The 21,871-nt window shown below is 41.6% G+C and overlaps 1 protein-coding gene across 2 annotated transcripts; it reads right to left on the bottom strand.

Moving 5' to 3' along the window:
• Window positions 1-1,215: 1,215 nt before the first annotated feature.
• On the bottom strand, window positions 1,216-21,037 carry TMEM123 (transmembrane protein 123). Of its 2 annotated transcripts, XR_008448479.1 has the most exons (7): window positions 20,885-21,037; window positions 13,804-13,872; window positions 11,592-11,657; window positions 7,573-7,764; window positions 6,813-6,966; window positions 4,015-4,102; window positions 1,216-3,464 (listed from the first exon to the last, which is right to left on the bottom strand). XR_008448479.1 is itself a non-coding variant. In XM_054058346.1 (6 exons), exons 1-6 carry the CDS (start codon window positions 20,943-20,945, stop codon window positions 4,078-4,080), a joined length of 567 nt encoding a protein of 188 aa, XP_053914321.1. In that variant the 5' UTR covers window positions 20,946-21,037; the 3' UTR covers window positions 1,237-4,077. The 2 variants fall into 2 exon arrangements, 1 of the variants encoding a protein (XP_053914321.1); XM_054058346.1 differs by having other exon boundaries at window positions 1,237-4,102.
• Between the last annotated feature and the right edge of the window lie 834 nt (window positions 21,038-21,871).

A 21,871-nucleotide genomic window follows, 5' to 3' on the forward strand; every position in this document is an offset into this window, starting at 1 on the left:
ATCAGGACTCCTTCAGGTTTGTCTGGAGAACTCATTTACATTTTGCACAGGTGCATTCTAATTCTGTTTACTTCCCTGTTTACTTCCATATCACAGCTTAATTCTTGAGGTCGCGAGTTATCTAGGCAATTTTCAGTCTGATGTTGGTCCACTTTGCTTTTGGCAACACTGTCATTTTATTGCTTACATCTTTTCCCCAATGAAGCACGTTAAGAATGCTCTGTATGTCTGCGGGGCAAAAGTAGAGGGACATGAATATGTAAGAGATTGAAGAGTTTGTGAACAAAAAGGAGGGGTATGAAAGTAGATTTACAAAGGAATAACGTTCAAGTTATTGAATATGATCACAGTAATGATCTTGCTTTTATAGTTTTTTAATAAAAACTAATTTTAATAAAAACAAAAACCAAATTAATAAAAACCAAAACAGGATCGCTTTGAGGCATTTGATGCGTAGCCCCATCAAAACAATGAAGCTGGAAGGGCTATGATTTGGTACTAGAATACAGGCTAAGAGAGAGCTGCATAAAAGGGAAAGACCTGTGGGAGGGAAGGAAGGATGCTGCACTCCTGAGATGCAGCCATGTGGTTGATTTTGGTGTGTTTGAAGGGCAAAAAGGAACATTCATAATTATCTGACCTAAGGTGACTGTGTTCTGTAGCCACTGGATGATTTCCCCCAGCCTGTAAGTGAAATAAATTTTAATAGGAAGCACAAACCCATGAATTTTAAGGGTTAAAAATGAGAACAGGGGTTGCGTGAGAGAGCTTAAGACATGATTCTGTACATGCAGTTCTATGATGTGTCACCAGAGGGATTCCTAACCAAGGAAGAACGAGTATCAATTCAGTACTAGTTAAGAAAACAGTTAGGCAGTCCTCTTCAGAGAATGAACTACAAATGGTCAAATCATTTCTGAACTATTAATAAACTCAGTTAAGGAATAGCAGAAAGACTATAGGTGCACAAGTACAGCTAAAGAAGGGGAGGAGCTATATATACTAAAAATTTGTTGCATAAAATGAATAGGATCATAGAATACTTTGTGTTGGAAGAGACCTTAAAAGATCATCCAGTTCCAACCCCCTGCCATGGGCAGGGACACCTCTCACCAGACCAGGCTGCCCAATGCCCCATCCAACTTGGCCTTGAACACCTCCAGGGATGGGGCATCCACAACTTCCCTGGGCAACCTGTGCCAGGGCCCCACCACTCTCATCCTGAAGAAATTCTCCCTTATGTCTAGCCTACATCTGCCCTCTCCAGTTTATACCCATCCCCCCTACTCTTGTCACTACAAAACTTAGTGAACAGTCCCTCCCCAGCTTTCTTGTAGGTCCCCTTCAGATACTGGAAGGTCGCTATAAGGTCTCCTCAGGGCCTTCTGTTCTGGACACAATACTCCAGATGAGGTCTCACAAGAGAGGAACAGAGGGGCAGAAACACCTCCTGATAAACAGATTGTAAACTTATGGTTTAATTTAGAAAAACTAATCAGCAGAGAAACGACTTGGAAGAGACTTCCATGAGGAAAGGATTATATTTAGGAAACATTTCTTTACAGAGAAGGTGGTCAAACACTGGAAAAGGTTTCCTGGAGAGGTGGTCGATGCCTCGAGCCTATCAGTGTTTAAGAGGCGTTTGGACAATGCCCTTAGTAATGCGCTGTAATGTTTGGTCAGCCCTGAAGTGGTCAGGTCCACTGTATGTTCCAATGCTATAATGTGACCTCAACGACTAAGGCCTAAAGATGTACTTAGTGGTGGTATGCTGAAAAGCTGTCCTGTTCATTCCACTTTATGTGTGTAACTTCAAGATGGGTTTTCACTTATCATTGGAAAGGAAATGTAAAGTTAAAGGTAAGATTTAGGAATTGCACTTAACTTTTTCTTGTATCCAAACACCCAAAAGGAGGTCAGGTTTTATATTTATACTGACACCTCTGGAAACTTAAGCAAATAATTTTGCTTTATTGTAGTAATAAGATTACAAAATACATTACAAATGATTGAGTGGGGCAAAAATGCCCCAGGTCCAGTATTCTACCATTGAAAAGTATAGACAGTGAACACTTCTTATTTGGTGGTTGTGACTGTGGAAAGAGTTGAGAGACTTATAAAACTGCCAAATAAAATAAAAATCCAATTGTAATCTACACAGTAACTCTCAAGATTGAATTATACTTATTTATCTGTACAACAGAGGTAAGAAAATCCCAATAACCGACTTAATTGTCTTAATTTCTACAAAGTAAAGAACTGCAATTCAATGGAACGATTGTTTCCAGACTCTTCAAGTCAAAACCCAAAGTTTTCCACCAAACAATGCAATGAAGAAAAACCACAAAAGTTACTTTAAGTCACTTTTCTTCCTGTACCTCAATCGCAGTGAAAAAAAGCCCTGCTACCCGTTTTATGTGTGGCTGGTGCTACTAAGACTACTCATTAACCCTCATTTGCTGGAGTCAGCTGTGCCTCAGCAACAAGGGTTTTCACATGACTCCATATGAAAAGGAAAAACACCATCTATACAGCCTGTTTATTGTTGACACTGAATGTCAAAATAAAACATTTGATCAATAAAAAAGATGAACCCGTGCCAGAGCTGTAGTCTTATTTCCCCTGATGCGCTGTACCCCAGCCCCTAGACAGACCTACATTAAGTTCCTCCTGTGACCGTACTCAGCTGCCACCATGTTCCCTCTGTGCCATGCATGATGTTCTCATGCCAAGAGTAACTAGGAGGGTCAAGTCCCACCACACCAACCCTCTTCACCTTGGAGAGGTCTACAAGTGGGGCCTGAGCAGGACATAAGGAGATGCAGACTCATGTTTCTTGCTCCTTACTCTAGCATTTCATACTCCAGTGTAAATCAGGAGCCCAGCTACTGAAGTCAGCAGGTTTACGTCAGTATAAATGCACAAGTGATACAGAAGTGGCATCAGCTACCTTGCACAGGACACTCAGTTTATTTGGGTCTTCATCTAAAGGCCTTTTGGGACATGGCCCATTGCCTTCAGTGGGCTTTTGATCTCTGTGCACATGTGCAGCTGTACCAAGTTCTGAAAATAATTGCCAAAATGCAGAATATATTCTTCTAGAAAGCCATCTTACAGATTTTCCACTTCCCTGTGTAACTTCCAATGCTTACCAAATGCTGCTAAAACATTGCATACAGTTTCATAACAATAAAAACTAAGAGTCATTGCTACATTCAGCCTAAAAGCCAATTTTGAGAAGCAATTTTCATATTTTTTTTCCACTTTTATCTTCAATTGCACATACTTCATTAGGACATGCTGGGAAAAGGAAGGTACGGGTCACACAGTCTGTTTTCTTATAAGGATCCAATTAGAGAAAAGGTTTGTGGATGGATATCTCCAGTCTGTCCATGCTTCATGCAGCCAGTCTCATTGTATAGCCCGTTCAGGAAAGTCTCTGCAGGTTCCTGGTGAGCTAATGACTGAAGTTTGAAGTAGTCATTATCACCTTCTATACAGTTAGCAAACCATGCCCCTTTACAGCCTAATAAGAATTAACTAATCGAATTCTTCAAAATAAAAAATTTCTAAACTAAAGTTCACATCAAACTTCAAAATAAATACAATTTAATGTGAAATATTCGGAAAAATAAAATTTGACTTGCAAAAAACTATGGTGTCAAAGGTAACCTATTTAAGCTACTGTATCCATTATGGAACATACAGGATTTACACAATATTTGAGAAATAATTGAAGTTACTTAAAACTGCAATGATGCAATCCACTGTGCTAGTAATTTGCTAATTCAGAAACTTGTGTGTGTGCCTTAAAATGATTCAATGTGTGTGTTTCTTTAAATCTGTTTACAAATACTGGAAAAGGAAAATACTGTCTCTACAAAGTGCTGAGTTCCTATTCTTCTTCTGAATGCCAATGCAAAAAAAATCAGGATGTTAAAAGAGCTTCCAAACATTTTGCAGGATCACACCCAAGAACGGTTTAGAGACTGTGATCACCTGTATAAAAGGAACTCAGAATTAAGTTACAACAGCTGTGATAGGATGGTTTTCAAAACTGTCTTCATTGAAGTCTCTTTAAATGATGGCATCATGTTCATCACTGTAACAGAAACACAGTAATTAAAGTTCTGAAGTACAAGCAACAGTCAACATGAGAACCCACCACCCAGCTGCTACTAAGGTCTTGTTTGTGGACAAGGGACATCTTGCTGGGAAGGGCTAAGGACACACTGACCTGGGAACTACAGTCCTCTCTGAGACAAGCCTGAAGTAAACAGAACAATTTCATTGTCAACACTCCTCCAGCTTCATTAGCCTTATTACCATCCTGGCTTTCACATTTCATTTAATTATTTTCAGGTCTGCTTTTGCTCAGGCATTTTTATCCTATCTATCTTACCTATATCTAGTAGTAACAGCCAGTTTACAAGCTCAGTGAAGGGCTTCCTTCGTTTTTAAAGGTATTGTTGATCTGAATTCTTCAATATCCATTCGAACACTACTATGGGTAAACAGCAGGGAATGGCCGAATTCCTTGACCAGCAAGCAGGAATCAAGATGGAGAGAAAATACAAGGCCTAAAGACTAGCATGCCCAATAAGTCTAATGACATCACTCAAAACAAGCTTCTCAACTGAGATGGATGATACGAACAGGAAAAAGAAAAGCAACAGTTTTAAGCATTTCTGGTTCTTAAACTAAATGTGGGACAAGGAGGCAAGTATGGAAGCCTGGAGGAAACTGAATAGAGCTGGGTATAAATGGCAACACCTGAATTTTGATTGAACTGTTGTTAGTGGTTAAAATAAGTCTACTTAAAGAATGTTAGACTGAATTGTGTGATTGCTTAGAGACAGACCAAATTAGAATCAAGTGTACGTTTGCTTAAAGCTTAGTATGAGTAGGCCTTGTTTAAAAATTAACATAAGTGAACTTCAAATGAACAATATTCACTAGCGTGGATAGCTGAACAGGGAGGAAATAGAGAACTGACAGATATATGAGAGGATGGACTTGCGTTGCACTTCTGTCAAGTTGCACAGAAGAGGGGGACACCCAACTAAGGCTGAAATAAACTGATTCTGTGAAAGAACCTAGGGTCTGAGCTCATCTTCACGGTCAAGGGCTACGACCACAAAGCCAAAAAACGTAGATCCCTCTCTGAAATGAATTTCAGAAAGCAAGGGGGTCCAGTCTGAAAGCTGTGGCTCAACAGAGAGAAACTCGACAGAGTGAGTGAGTGCACGTGTGTGAAAGAGTCAACTGGAGCACCCACCAGTTCACTGCAACCAGCCGCTGCCCACGGACCTCGCTCCTAGCAGTTAAAAGTCTTGGATGGCATGAGTGTGACTTGCAGTGTGTAGTGTCGGTGTGAATGCCGTGGTGAGATTTCTCCTATAACAACTATTCACTATAAAAGGAGTGAGATACGAGATGAAGTAAAAATTATAGATCTCTGACTGATACTGCACTCTCAGAAATGAATGCTGCAAAGAAGAGGAACAGAGTAGCTTCAAAAAGAAGAACTATATGCAAGACAAGACTGGAACTACTACCTCCTGTCACTGAATCTCATATCATAAAGGAGAGGAGAGACCAGTTGCCTGCAAGAAGTAGGTGGAGGAGAATCTGTTTAAATCAGTGTTTTTCAATTTGTCATCTCTATACAGTCTGAAGCCCACAGAGAACTTCTAAACGGTCTTGAAAAGGTAATTAAGAAAAGCAAGCTTGCTCTTAATAGGCTTGTATTCGCTGCACAGCATCTACACTCCACAGTGGAAATATCAACAGTCTGGAGCACAAAGAAGGTAGAAGTCATTGGTGTACACAGAGCGAGCTTCAGGAAGGATCTAGCCCATACCTTTCAATATCTACTGCACAGACTTCTTAATCAAAGGCTCTTAGCTGCCCCCACAGTAAGTGAATACAAAAAGCTGTTTCATTTGACAGATTTACCCTGATTTAGGATAATATGAACAATATGAAATGGCTAGTTCAGTTGCAGATTCTATTTTTCTTTTTATGGGCTAGTGAAAAGTACTTAAATCAGGCTCATTGCACACTTTATGGACAGCTTTCTGGAGATGAAAAGAAGATAACACAGAAAACTAAGTATCAATCTACCAGTTGGCCCTGCCTATACTGCAAGGTGAGGTAAAAGTTTGAGTTCAAATATTGATAACAATCAAATACTCTGCTTTATAAAATATGAGTAATGGCCATATTGTCTTCCAAATGTTTTCTGTGGCAATAAATGAATGAATCAATTCAACAGCGGTGGCTTAAGAATGTGGAATACTAGATGTCTGGTTCTAAAACTGGCTGCTCAAGCTAGACTTGAAGGTACACAAATGGTAACAGAGTTCCACCAAGATGTCATAGAGGTAATAGAAAAACAGAGCTACTGCAAAAAAATTAATGGCAAGGGGCAAGAAAATGCCAAAGAGCAAACTGACAAATTGAGTCCAGGAGAAAGCATTGGGAAGAACCAGAAGTCTTGCAAATTGCAGCAAACATTCCAAGGAAGTGTTTTCAAGGAAACATTAGCTATTTATGGAATAGTTAAAGGACAAGGATCCTGTAAAATTACAACATGATCTTATATAATAGATCAGAGAAAAAACCCACACAGAAGAGAGACATAACAATAATAAGGAATAGCTGAAGTGGTAAAAGCCATAATATCACAGTCACATCTCTTAATACATTAAAAAAATGTATGCATTAGAGTTCCTTCTCCTTGTTTTGTTTGTCCTTGCTCCCCTCAAGAAAGAAATAATTTGACAAGGGACAATCCCTTGGGAACTTACATGGTTCTGTACTGAATGCCTCTTCTAGAGTGATAAGTTTTGCATCCGATGTAGAGAATAACTAGGACTCCAAGCGTCAGCACAATGCCACCTACAAAACTGCCCAAATCAAATCTGGAGGTTTTGGCAGTGACAGCCTCAGATTTTGATGTGGCTGAAAAGAAGGAAACAAAAGGCACTTCTTACAGAGTTTTCAAAATGGTGTTTCAACAGACTGCCCTGTATCTGGCCTTCTCCATCAATACCTCATCTAAAGACCCAATTAGACAAATTTAACATAGATCACCTAGCAAGATACTGGCCAAGCACACTGAAACTTACAGCCGTTATTAAAGTGCCAGATTCTGGTACTGGAAGGTCGCTATAAGGTCTCCTTGGAGCTTTCTCTTCTCCAGGCTGAACAAGCCCAACTCTCTTAGTCTGTCCTCGTATGGGAGGTGCTCCAGCCCCCTGATCATCTTTGTAGCCCTCCTCTGGACCTGTTACAGCAGCTCCATATCCTTCTTATGTTGAGGATTCCAGAACTGGAAACAATACCCTAGATGAGGTCTTGCAAGAGTGGAATAGAGAGGCAGAATCCCCTCCCTCAACCTGCTGGCCACGCTTCTTTTCATACAGCCCAGGACATAACTGGCCTTCCGGGCTGCGAGCGCACACTGCTGCCTCATGTTGAGCTTCTCATCAATCAGCAACCCCAAGTCCTTCTCTGCAGGACTGCTCTCAGTCAAGTCTTTATGAGCTTCTTGAAATGCAAACTCACCTGTTACAGAAGTGAAAGAAATCTTGGAAGTGGTCACCACCGTAATATTGAATTGTGATGATGTGACTGATGAAGCTGTGGTGGATCTTGTCGTCTGGTTGGTTTCTGTGGGCTGAGTTGTTGGGGTGACAGGCACAGTGGTGTTGGTGGGCTGACCGGTACTGGCTAGATGAGTAGTATTGGTAGACACACCTGGGAAGTTTTTATTTGTGATATCACACAGAAAAATACATAAAAATAATAAACTGTATACTCATGGAATTCAACAAAATAGCATTAATCATGCCCAAACAGAATGACAGCGTAACAATGAAAGTGCCACTGCATGGATATCCAGGCTTACATACCAACTCCTCCCCTAGGAAACTCTTCTTTTGAAAATGCCTAACTTCTGATTTCTGGGGCTCAAGGGCAGGAACGGTTTAAAGGAAAGGCAGTAAAGAAAGCCTGGATAATATCTGATAATTTTTAGAAGGGTCGATTTTTTTTTTATAACACTATTCAATTCAATACAATCATGTATTTTCAGTATTTGCAGATGGGTAAAACTCCGCATCAAGAGTAACCTCCCATTTGAAGCACTGAAATTGTCAGACAAATTTTTCTCATAAGAACAGATTTGCATGAGAATGCACGCCCCCATTTTAGGAACTATTTAATTTTTAATTTACTTTTGAATGAAGCACTGGCTTTACTAAGGCTGCATGTATATTAAACTTACCAATAAGAATTTATCTACGTTACACATAAGGTTCAAAAGGTTTTCCACACATGATAAAAGTCCAACTAATGTAAATCTGCTGGCTTGTGTAATTTACTTAGTAGCAAGCTGTTTTGCCAAGGTTAAAAATATTGCATTTTCACAAGTTTTACTGACACCCAATGTTTAACTTTTACTCTGCTTTTACCTAACACTTGCTCTTTCCTCCTTAGAAAGCAGTAATGAACTGTTCAGAATAAAAATAGCACAAAGTAAAATTCAAGAATAATAGAGATCGGTATTTATGGAAAAATCCTTAGAAACTTACTAGAAGGCAGCCAGCTAGAATGGTCTTAACAATAATTACCTATTTTTCTAATGAGGAACTAACTAGACAGCTGTCTACTTCTGTATTATTTCTATAATTTCACACAAGCTGGGTTAATTTTAAACAGGACAAAAGCTTTTCATTGAGGACATCCAAACGTCTAAATACACCCATGTTTTCTTGAAATTGCCTAAAACTAGAACAACTTAAGAACAGGTAGTTTCATCTCAATTTCACAGTAAATTAATCTTCAATTTCTGGGGCTTTTTTGTACAGCATCTAAAATACTTCTGTAATCTTCCTGTAACTGTTGAAATGTGAAAAAGTGAGCAGCCACACACCAAATGATGTCTTTACTAAGACTTAAGTATCACTGCTTCCAGTATGAATGTGAACACCAAAAAGTTAATAAAACCCCAAAATTGCAACAAAGTGAGCATTCAGAAAGGAACTGGCCTACACAACATTTTTCTTAGACCTTTAATATTAAAACTACCGACAGCCCAATACAGCCCCCATGGCAAATGTTATTTATTTTCCTCTTCTTTGACATTATCTTTTTTTGCCACAACAGTACAAAAGATTCTGAAATCAGCATTGAGATGAAACAGTTGCAGCACTACACTTATGTGCTTACCTTGTTACAATTCGGAAATTCAGTTCCTCTATGAAGCATGTATAAAATACATCAGATAAAATTCAGGCCACATTTTAATACTGACACGTAAACTCCCCAAAGGCACAATGACCAATAAATATCAAATGTTTTCTCATTGTAGGAAATAAGCAAGGAAACATCTACATAGAAACCAACTAGTTTTATGACATGAAACCAACCCAGTTGCTCCATTCCTAATGTAAAAGATACCAAAAGAAAAGACAAATCCGAATCAAAGTATCAACCAGCCACAGTCTTGTGCGTTTGTTGTTTTTTAATAAGCCATGACTTCTGAGTGTCAAACTGGCTTGTGTTTCTGAGCGATATAATGCCCAATTGTTGCATATATAACATTATTAAATGATATTACACAAAGATGATACTTAGTCCACGAGCATTAAATTACCCCACGGTAAACCAGAGCCAGGACAAAAAGATATCTAAGCAGCTATCATGAGGAATTTCAGCAAATCTGCACATTATTTCCCCCTCTTTCCTATTAGCGATCCTTTTTTCTTACTTTATCAAGATTGCAGAACCTGGTGATGGAACTTTTTTATTAAGAGTAAAATCTGGTTAATCTCCTACAGAGTTATGTTTTGTGATGTATTTAGCATTAATCATGTCAAAACATCAGTGGGAAGCTATGTGAGGCAGCTGGAGAATCTGGGAAGCTGACATGAATTGAGCACCAATCTGTTCTTCTGCGTCTTTGAAAAATCTCACCAGTAGTACTTTACCAACAGAGTTAAGATAAAAGAATAACTGCTAGCAACATTTCCCTTTTATCTTTTATTTCCCTAATTACTTTTCTCCCAAAAGATGATCTGGGCTCAACCGAACATCACACTAAACAAACCCAGACTGCCTGAGTAACTTTTATAGCTCAAAAGCCAGCAATATAATTCAGATTTATGATGCTTTATTTTTAAAAAAGACACTTATCTTATTTTTAATGCTACCCGTGTTTAAGAATTAAATAGCTATGGTGTAACCATCAATCAAATATATACATAGCGTAAAGACAATAATTCTTAGCAGCATGCACTACTCCCTTAGTGTTTAGTGTTCCAACTAGGCAAGAATGAACACAACTGCTCAAATTGCGTCAGCACTGTGCTAACATACAAAATAATTATTGAATGCTCTTCCTAAAATAAATATTCTACTTTATATAGATTATGCTTGAATGAAAGAGACTTTTGCTTAAAAAAGCTTCCAAAAAAAAAAAAGGCTGAGAGTACATATTTCCAGTAGCCTTTATTCTGAAGAGGTTGAGACCAATAATCAAAATGGATGAACAATGTCTTAAAATCTATGAAGTTCCTAACAAAAACCCCAAAACAACAAAGAGCAGGATGTGAATCATAAATCACGCGAAGGAAGGCTTAGCTGTCCTGTCCTGTGCCAACCAGTAAAGGGCTCAGGCCTCTTTTTACTAATATTTTCTAGGCATAGTAAAACTCAGACCTCTCTAAGAAACCCAAAGTCAGGGTTGAAGCACAGGGTGGGAGGAACATCTGTGGTTAACAATGGCTTTACACATGGGGAAGGCCCTAAGGCAACACGGGGATTACAAAAATCTCTCCACTTTCCAAGTCAGACATGCCTAAACTGGTATACTGCAGGCAATGGAATGAGAAACTGCACCGTTTCCCAGCTATCAAAAAGTCTCTGCAGTGAGTTTTTATTTTCCTGGTATTTTATTCTTAAATTAATAAGAAGAAACTTCTGGCTGTGGGAGCTTAGAGGTTATCTGGAGACTAAAGTGACACAAAGTGAGAGTTGTACTGGAAATGGAATGACATAGCATTCAGCATAGAACTCCACAAATACAAAAGTACCTTAGAGTCGGCACAATATTTCTGCCCTGCTTTCACACAGCTCTTAGCACAAAGGGGACGCAGTTCATGCATGCTTTTCTTCTTTTCTCTGAGATACAACCTTTTATCTGTGCATCACAGACTGAACAATCGTATCACATTAATTCAAGAATCTATTCTCTACTTCATGAAAATGGCAGACAAAGAACGAACATTAAAAAGACCAACTTCTTTCTTTCAGTTCTTCCTTGAAGTTTTGTCTTGATTTCTGTTTTTCAATGGCAACACAAATGCCATTGCTTCTACTAATGAAGCACGCTACCTAAACTCGAAAACCAGTATAGCTTCATTTCAGAGTTGTTTCACATGCTGCCTCTCAGTCCTAAAATGATAACGACTCTCTCAAATACTCACTTTTGATAGATATTTCTATAGAATTTGGTATAATCTAGAGTAGACTTGGAGCTAGCTTCTAGATTCATAGCAATGGACAAATGAACAGATACGTACCTGCTGTAGACGTTGTTGTAGATTGTGTGGATGATGAAACAGTAAGATTGGATGAGCTGCTATTGCCTTCATGGAAAAAGAAAACAAGAAAAGAAATAGTGTTCATTTTCATTTTAACATACTGTAAATAAAGTACCCACAACACAACAGTCTCCTCAGGATGTCTATGTTTGCAGGCTACAAGTGGGAATAGAGCAGAGAGTATTCCATTCCAAAGCAGACGGTTTTATCCCTCTGCAAAATGCTTCCCAATCTCAGCGCAGCAAGAACAAGTTTAGATTGCATGGACAGCAATGCCCAAATGGTCTGCATCCGAATTCATCACATCTCTTCTTTTTGCCCTCTGCTACTTCTAGGTCATGCCTTATTCCACTTGCTGTTTCAAGCATACTGTCACTGACTTGCTTGACCTACTTACGCACTATAGGGCTTTTTTTTTGATTTTTGTTCCTCTATTTCAGTTCCATTACCCATCCTTCAATCTTTTCTTTCATTTTGCTGCATCTGTTACAAACTGGGCTCATACTAGGAAACTACTGAAGTCGTATCAAATAGGGACAGACAAATACTCCATGAAACAGCTTTCTGTGGGATTATGCTGTCTCTACTCAAAAGGAATTCTAAGAATGTACCTGTTTCCAAAGACAAGTTATAAATCATGTTTCAGTCTTAATGGTTTTGTCCTTCCATTCTTTCTTTCACTTCTACTTTTCCAGTTCTTCCCTCCCCCACCCCCACCATGTTGCTCCTCAGGGTAGATTCTCAGGCACCCTCCCACTCTCATTTCTGTCCTCATTGGTGCATCCCTCTTCAATGTTTCTTATAGGTTAAGTGTCTCTTCCTCCTGGCAAAGATCTACTAATCTGTTCGGTAATTCCTGTTCCTGAAAGCATCACCACCTATACTCCCCTCTTTGTTCTGAACTGTTGTCTATACCCATTCTGTTTTCCCTGAAGTTACTGATCTTTCAGAGCATCATCCCACATTGCTAGTGCTACGCGACTCGCAGCAGTTCTTTGGCATGGCTGCAAAACAAAGTGCATAACCTCAGAGATAAAAAGAGCAATGCAGCTGCCATTATCTAGAAGTAGATGTATTTTCTTTGAATGGGTTTGCTGTTCTTACCGCTGGAAAATTCCAGTTTAAAACAGTTTTGTTAACTGTCTTTGCAGCTGCATATGTGCTATAAGCAAGCTCAGGTTTAAGAACAAAAGCAACAAGTTTACACCTTTGCATCACCTGCCAAAAAGGAGGAAAAAACTACAGAGGGACTTACTTTGCCTCTTCTTTGTTATAATCATGGACAGCTGGATCTAACACTGAGCACTGTTGACTTTTATACCAGCGTAAGCCATGAATATGCCTGGGGCAAAACCCTTCCCACACTGGCCCAGTACTGGAACCAGAACACAGCTTTGGATTTCCCCAAGTTCAAAGTGCTTACTTCTGCAACCCTGGGAACACATCTGGATGGGGACTACATGCTCATACAGGTGAAAAGAAGCCACATATTGCCATCTGGAATTTGGGTATGAGTCAGTGATGCAATTAACACAAGATAGAGTTAGTAAATGATCAGAATATTTGCTATACGTCCCACCTGTTGACCAACAGCAAATGAGTGAAGTGAAGCAAATGAGATGAGTGAAGCAGTACAGGGCAAAAATGACTCAAGGAGTATGCCTTTTGCATAGCACATGTTTAAAGGTGTACAGCTTAACATAGTCAAAACAGATTACACTATGAAATACACATACTTTAGCAATAAGCTTAAACGTGGTGGACTTAGAATCCATTTCAGCATTAAAAATCAAATGAAAACATGCCTTGCCTTTTTCTGAAGAGCACTCAAGTCTAGCCTAGCAGATTTCTTGAGCTGGTGGTTCTCTTTTTAAATGTAAATTGATTTTGGCAGGTATTTCTAGTTCTATACATAAGATGTTCCCATTTTATTTCTCTTTTCTGTTGCTCCAGGGAACCTAAGGATATGAGGATCAAGTTGCATTCTACTGTTCATTAGCTCCTCTTAAATATCTTTAGTTGTCCTGGAATAGATGGGACAACTAAAGAACCTCCCTCCTGCCCTACAGCTGTTCACAATAAAATAAAATAAAGGGCAAACTGTTACAGGACAGTTTATGGCATACAATAATATATACTGCTTTTCTCGATGTTACTTGAGGAACAGCAACAGAAATGCCAAGAGTGTTACCTTGCAACTTAGGGACTGGAGTTGTAGCAAAGGATGCAGTACTGCTGGAGCTGTTTATTTCTTCATTTCCTACATAAAAGAACAAAAATAAGGTAGTTTTAGGCACTTTGATACTGAGAAGCAAAAAAAGTCTGTATGGCACTGGTAACTTGCTTTAGACATCTAAATGACTAAACTGTCATGGACAGGAGTTGGGTATAATGATGATGTTGAAGCATGGTACCACAACAGTCTGCCCTTAGCACATTAAAATCTACATTTGCACTACCCAACTATCAAATGAATTGGAACTCCTTCCCACCTTCAGTTGTATCTTCCCCACCATCCCAAGTTCTTTTCTTCCTTGAGAAGAAAGTAGACTGAAAGAAGTAAGGAGTAGAAAATCAGGCACCTTCCTTTACCAGTAGCATATGACCCACATATGCTACTGGTATGATACTACATATCACCTACAGCAGAAGGAAGAGAACTTCTCACAGAAATCTTTTCCTCTGCAGTCTGCAAGGCCTTTCCAGGCAAATGAATCCTTGTTCTGCCCCTATGTGGACAGCATGATAAGACAAAAAGCTCCACTAAGATACTGCATTTCTTAGTTTGGGGCTAACAGCATGTTACTGCATCTACTGCGCATTCGGCAGGTGGGGAGTGGGATACAGAAGGATCACACCTCAGGTAAAGTATCACCATATCCTAAAGACTAATAGAAGCCTGATTACTTTGTCCTCAGTTGTACAACTAAGTGGCAACTTAGTGGCAAACTAAGTGGATTCTGCCTTTGCAAAGCAGAGTTTAGTTTTGATCACTTGTAACAATATTGTGCTTAAAGGCAAGCAAATAACCTGAACTAAGTACCACAGAAATCGCGCGCTTTTTTAGTAGTTACAAAACCTTAGTGAAGATCTCAGAATGGTAAAGTCTGCAAATACAAATGACAAACCACTCATTGTATCTGACCTTGGCAATATCAAGATTGAGGGCAGTGCTGCAAGACATGTTGGGGTGTTTAATTAGAGAGCTTAGGGAAAACAAACTAAAAAAGGAGGGTGGATCACAGATAAACTAAGCTTCCTTAAGAAGGACCCGATCCTGCAGAAAGTGGTTTACATCAGAGCTAGCCCCTGCCCCCCATTTAACAATAATCTGATTGAGGAAGCTAAGTCAACAGAAAACTGACATTACCCCCCTCCCAACCATCACACAATGGTTTTTGTCACCTGAACCAGCAGAATGGGCTCCCTGTAGAATCTGATGAAAGAAACTGGCAGAAATCAGGGATGGGAAGGAAAACAGGACTGTACTGCCTACTCCTAGTTGCAATCAGCTCAGACTGTACACTTTGAAAGATGTCCAAGTACCTCAACCAGATTAAAAGTGAAAACATTTTTTTTTTCCCCTCCTCAAAAAACCCTGCAAACATCGATGAGTTTCTTAATTTGGATGAAAAGCAGTTGCCCCGGAATACAAGTACATCCTAACAGTGTGGATATTTAGATTAGATATTGGGATGATTTACATTAGATACAGGAAGATTTTTCACCGTGAGGGTGGTGAGGCACTGGAACGGGTTGCCCAGAAGTTGTGGCTGCCCCATCCCTGGAGGTGTTGAAGGACAGGATGGATGAGGTTTGAGCAACCTGATCTAGTGGGAGGTGTCCCTACCCATGGCAGGGGGGTTGGAACTAGATGATCCTTAAAGTCCCTTCCAACCTAAACCATTCTATGATTCTAATGTTGGGTACTGCACAAGCACATGCCACATTGGAACACGTGGCAGTGAACAGGACAGGTGAAAAAAAGAAAATCTTAAAATGAAATTACTCCTCAACTGTTCTCTAACCTCAAACTGTGGGTTTGAATTTGAGGTCATGTGTATCACTGCTGGGGCAACAGAAGACTGTGGCCAGGGAACGATGTCCTGAGTTAAGGCAAAGCAGCAATGGCTCTGACAACTGGAGACTCATTCGAGACCACAGACTGCACAATGCAACTGTCCCAAAGTAAAACAGTGAGGGTTTCTGGCCTTCTCCAGGAAGTGCAAGGGTGAGAGGTCTACACTGACCCAAGTGGATGTGAGAGCACAGGAAGGAAGGGAGGAAAAAGCTGGCACCCAGCTGCAGCGTAGAAGGTCCAGCACACAAACAGAAGGAAAGCTCTTTGGGACACAAAGTTAGTTGCAATATTCAGTCTCCAAATCTTGAGTAGAGAAAATATACTGATGCTTGTCACACCGCGATCCAGAGGAAAGAGGGGGGGGGAAAAGAGAAAAATAAAAATAAAGAAATGAAATGATCTCTGCGTTCATTTTTCATGCCGAAACAGAACTGAAACAAGGAAATACTCAACTTAAAACAGTGCACCAAAGCACCACCTGCCGGAAAAGGACAGGGAAAGGGGATCAGCAGCATTTTTGTCACACAAAGCTATGTTTCTCTGTTTAAGGTCAGGTGCAAACGCAGCTCAAAACAACTGTTTGTGGTTGGCTGGGGTGTATCTGAAAGCAAGCGCGCTTCCTGTGAAATGCTATGGCACAGTTCAGTGTGCTGAGCACTTCCAGGGCCTCTTGCGGTTTTGTTGCTCTAGTGCGTAAGAAGTCATGAGTTGGAGACAATTTCAATAAGAAAGCCTTCAAAAGGGCAAAATCAGGCCAGTTCTTCTAGCTCTACAGCTGGCATTCGGCTTCCAGAAGCAGCATTCTGGGACAGGAGCTGATGATCCGTTTTTATGCTAAACACATACACAGATGTAAGGTAAGTGATGGGTAGAGCTCTGATACTTGTTGAAAACAAAGTGGTCAAGATTTTAAACAGACATGATGTTGCCAGATCCTGTAAAAATCAACACAGTGGATAATGCTCATGAACCTTTACTGTTACGAATCTGTAGTCTCCAGCTCAGCCACGTGCCAAATTACCATTCTCTGTAGATGACGCCTGGCAGAAGGGTCATACACCAATGAGTGGCACTAATCATTGAATTCCCTGCATGCGATGAAAGTCAATTTGCCCACTTCCACATTCACATTTCAGATAAACACATTTATAAGGACTTGCGGGCTTTATATCTAGTCTAACTCAACCTCATGCTGCAGAAAGATGTTGGTGTATAAACTCACATTTTTACCAAGCACAATTTTACACATTCATTTTGGGGACATTTCAAAAGTCATATAAAGAATTCTGCCTTGGCATCTTCTCAAGTTTGATGCAGCAGATAAGTAGGTGCGTTTTATAACCAAGTCATTCTGCTTTTGTTGGTTTAAAACCCAAAATGTACAGAGGCACTGACAACGCACAGTCCATCGGAAAGATCTCCACCTTGCACAGCAACTCCAATAAGTAAAAGCTGAGGTGCTGGAACGGCTAAAGCGGCGATGTTAGAGCAACAATATGACTATAACCATCCCCTAGACAGTTTCCACCATCAGGATACTTGTTCTTCTCAGCTGACATGGATGAAACTCAAATTCTGCAGATTAAAACAAAACAAATCGCCTGACCCCAAATCTATTGTAACATTTGCCAGGCAATTTTGACAGAGTATAAATTCAAGATCTTGCTATCTAGAAACTATATTTTTTTCGCTTTGACTCAACAAGATCTTCTGATATCTATTTTTAAGTGGCATTTGTGAGCTACCAAGAAAATTATTGCTCCATCCTGAGACAGAGGTCAGGCAGGATTATCTCAGCAAGTTTTTGGACACATCCTCGTGCCTTAACATTGTGAAATCTACCTTCTTGCACAGTCTTGCAAAAGAAAGCATAAACACCATTATGTAGATGATTGAGGAAATAATATGGACCCACATAACCAATTCCAAAGCCTGATCAATTTGAGACTGAAAAAATAGTGATCCTTTTGCCATCATCCAGAAATCCAAGAGAAGTAAGGAGATATACTGAAATCAACATGTCAGGCTTGTTCTTTCAGGTCTAGAGGCTGCTGTTACTCATTGTGTTTAATTTTGAGTAATTCTGCACACAGGTAAGCTCTTGGAAGATGTTGCTAGCTATTATCTTTGCTGAACAGAGCAGGAAGCAGGGGGGCAGCTTCCTTCCAGGGAGCGTGGATTCTCTTTACTTGTTCAGATATCAGGAAGCCAGTTGGATTTTACATAATAATAGGAAGGATTTTTCCTAAACCATAACATTTTGCACTTGTTATGCAAAGCTTCTTGCACTGAATTGACCAACACACAGAATTAAATTTTCCAGTGGAGTAAAAGAACAGCATTTCACTGAAATAACCCACTTGCCCCAAAATCAGTGAGGGCAAATCTACTTCCACTCTCACTTTTTGCAGATTATAGTATTTAATGCGTTTCACACTTTCTCCTCTAGTGTTCATTAGTGAAACTCTTTTGCTGAAACCAACACAAATCTCAGCAGTAGCTTCTGGAAGTTTCTGACTAACTGGGCAGAAAAAAGAAATACTTGAATAGATACGTTAGGCTGAGCCTTAAAAGGGCACAACTTCTCTCAGCATATTATAAATAGAGTCTAGACAACAAATTTGCATATAGAGGAAGGATGACGTTTGACTGTCAAAAGTTAGACAAGATTATCCATGCCTCAGGAGGCAGCACTGACTGTAGACAGAGTTATACCAGCTTTTGCACTCAGGAAGCAGCATGATAAAAGACAGATCAGGCCAATCTTAAATCAAATGAAATGACAGTCATTGTTGTAAAATGGAGGCCATAATAACTTAATAAAGCAGTAAACAGGTTAACGATAACTTAGCAATGAACATACTTCCCCTCATTTCACTTTTTTTCTTTTTTTAAATCGATGTTACAACTTTACCAGATTAAACAACAGCATATCAACCTTGCTGGACTTACTGATATCCCTCAACAGTATCTATGGCCGCTTCATTTTAGTGCCTATCTGCTGGCTTTTTGGAAAATTGTAGGACACTATGGGGCATTTCAATCTTCTGAAAAGGCAACTCTGACAGCTCAGACTTTTGCACGCCTCATTTTATTAGAGTGCATGTCAAAACTATCCCCTGCATCTGGTCTTCTACCACCTGGGCTAAAGCACAGGAAAACAGGATACTATATATTCACCAGAAGTGGTCATTAAAAGGAGGCATTGCTGCAAGGGCTGGACAGAAACACACCAAAGTGCACCATATTTCACAGAAAGGGTCATGGGGCACTGGAACAAGCTGCCCAGGGAAGTGGTTGAATCACCATTCCTGGAGGTGTTTAAAAGACAGGTAGACGAGGTGCTTAGGGACATGGTTTAGTGGCAGATTGGTTGGACTCAATGATCCAAGAGGTCTTTTCCAACCTAGTGATTCTATGATCTGTCCCAACAGAAAAGCCACGATGAACCCAAAGCTACTAAAAGCCACATTCAGAGCACACATTGGAGAAAACAGCATCAAGAAAGGTAAGGAAAGTGTTTCTTTCCAGCCCAGAACCCTCTAGGGACCACAGCTTCTGTAGCTCCTCCAGACACCTGCCAGGGAAAGGTCTTTGCTCTGTGCCCTGGGTCACCTGCACAGTTTGGGGGGCACTCCGGTAGTGCCTCATGCCTTTCCCCATGTCCCACCCACCCTTGCGGGCGAGGTTGATGGAAGAGACAGGAGCCACAGGAGAACTTTGGGGAGAGCAATGCCGGCAGCAGGGCATTTGTGACTCCCTGTTGCATGCAAGCATTCACACCTCACTCCCCACCCTCAAAAAGGTGCTTGGTTTTTAATTATTGTTTCTACCTCAAAACCACCCTCACTATGAAGCCTCTGTCCCCCTGTTTCTGTTATGGTTCTGCTCTGGAGAATCCAACCACGTGCACGGTGCAACCTCAACTCTTGTTTGAGAGCGGGAACTAAAACTCAGCAAACCAGGGAATTTCCTCGCAGCTAGACACCCCAAACTCCTCTCTTCCATCAACCTTCAAGCAGGCAATGAAGACACAAGGAGAGGATGCGAGGCATGGCCAGGGATGTCTCCCAGCCCCTCCAATGTCCCAGGGCACGGAGCAAGGACCTTCTGTGTCTTTGACTGGAGGAGCCAGGGAAAACTCCTTGAGCTGCACTCCTCTGTAACCTGGGACACTTGCAGGGTTTGGGGAACATCTCCAGCCATGCCTCGCACCTCTTCCCCGTGTCCTGCTTACCCCTGGAAGTGAGGTTGACGGAAGAGAGGAGCCATGGGAGAACACTGGGGTGAGCAGTGCTGGCAGGGAAGGGTGTTTTGTTTGTGCCTCCCTGCTGTGTGCATTCACACACACTCCAAACCCCAAAAAGCTCCTTGGTTTTGTTTTCTGATTATTGTTTCTCCTTCAAATCCATCCTGACTCTGAAGCCTCTGACCTCCTGTTTCTGTTAGGGGTCTGCTCTGGAGAATCCAGCCACGTGCACGGTGCAACTTCAGCTCTTGTTTGAGAGAGTGGGAAGAAAAAAAAAGCCACAGAATTTCAGAAAACCACTGCATTTTCTTCTTATATTGAGGATTCCAGGACAGGACATAGGACTCCAGGTAGGGTCTGAGAGCAGAGTGGAGGGGATGAATCCCCTCCCTCGCCCTCCTGGCCACGCTTTTTTTTGATGAAGCCCACACAATATCTGCTGTACAAATATTTATCCTGCTCTACACTTCAACTTTGCTGTAACTGGGCTTTAAGAACTTGCAAACACTATCAGACAGAGCCTCCCCCAAAAAACAGAACAGTGGTGTGGATACAGCTAAGAACAAAAATAGTGATTACCCTTTTCTTAATAAAGCTTGCACTTTTCATGATTTATTCTATTGATGCAGATCATGAGGACACGGGAGATTTCTGCTTGCACAGGAGTACTTATAAAACTTTCGAGGACCGGAAAGTGCTTATTCTGATTTTACCTGGACCAGTAACAGCCACAGTCACAAAAAACCTACTACTTAATTAGTACAGTAGCTTCACCATTAAACAGCCATGGCTCCTCTCTTCCATCAACCTTCTCTCAGGCAATGAGGACACGAGGAGGGGATGCGAGGCATGGCCAGGGATGTCGCCCAGCCCCTGGGGGGTCTCGGAGCAAGGACTAGGAGCCAGGGAACCCCCCTCCCATCACCCTTATCCCCTACTCACGGGAGCCCGGGGCGAGCATGAGCAGCGCCGCCACACACCAAGCGCCCGGCAGGAGCCTCATGGCTCGTCCTGGAGCTGCCGGAGCCGCCGCAGCCGGAACGGGACACGACGAGGCGAGTCCTGCAGGGGGAGGAGGCCCCGCTGGTCCCGCCCAGCCCGGCACGGGCGGTGGCTGACGGGGCCCCTCCCCGCCTGGAATGTGATCTGTTCAAGCAGCGACGCCCCTTCTCGCTCGCCGGGAGAGTAATCTCCGTCCCGCTGGCATCTCCAACCATCTCTCCTGCTGGGATTCCCACATCTCTCCACGATGTCGCCTCTCCGCCATCTCCCCGCCGGAAGAATCCAACTCTCCTGTCCTATCTTTCCTCTGCAGCATCTCCCCCTTCTCTCGTGCTGATGTCCCCCTCTTTCCTCTCCGAGTCCCCTTCTCTCCCGCTGAGATCCTCCCCCATCTCTCTCCAATGTCCCATCTTTCCTCGCCAGCATTTCCTTCTTCTCTCCCGCTGCTGTTCTCTTTCCGATCCATCAATCCCTTCGTATCTCCCGCTGGCGTCCCCTCTTTCCTCTCTGGCATCTCCTCCTCTCTCCCTATGTGACTCTTCATCTCTCAACGATGTCCGATCTTTCCTCTCTGGGTCACCCCTCTCTCCCTTCTCGACTTCCCACTTCTTGCCAATGTTCCCTCTTTCCTCTCTGGGATCTCCCCCTCTCTCCCTTTCCGACTCCTCATCTCTCGACGATGTCCGATCTTTCCTCTCTGGGTTACCCCTCTCTCCCTTCTCGACTTCCCATTTCTTGCCAATGTCTCCTCTTTCCTCTCTGGCATCTCCCCCTCTCTCCCTTTGAGACTCCCCATCTTTCGCCAGCATCCCATCTTTCCTAGCCTTCCCGACCTTGTCTCCCACTGATGTCCCCTCTTTCCTCTCTGGCATCTCCCCTTTCTCTTCCACCAATGTCCTCCCTTTCCTCTCCAGGTCCCCCTTCTCT

This window comes from Cuculus canorus, chromosome 1 (genome assembly GCF_017976375.1).
Source record: "Cuculus canorus isolate bCucCan1 chromosome 1, bCucCan1.pri, whole genome shotgun sequence".
Taxonomy (NCBI): Eukaryota; Metazoa; Chordata; class Aves; order Cuculiformes; family Cuculidae; genus Cuculus; species Cuculus canorus.

Coding starts and splice junctions, on each gene's coding strand:
- TMEM123 (XM_054058346.1), bottom strand. CDS start 20,945: ATGAGGCTCCTGCCGGGCGCTTGGTGTGTGGCGGCGCTGCTCATGCTC. Junction 13,873..20,884: donor CATGCTCGCCCCGGGCTCCC/GTGAGTAGGGGA, acceptor TCTTTTATGTAG/GAAATGAAGAAATAAACAGC. Junction 6,967..7,572: donor TTCTTTCACTTCTGTAACAG/GTGAGTTTGCAT, acceptor CCTTCTTTTCAG/CCACATCAAAATCTGAGGCT.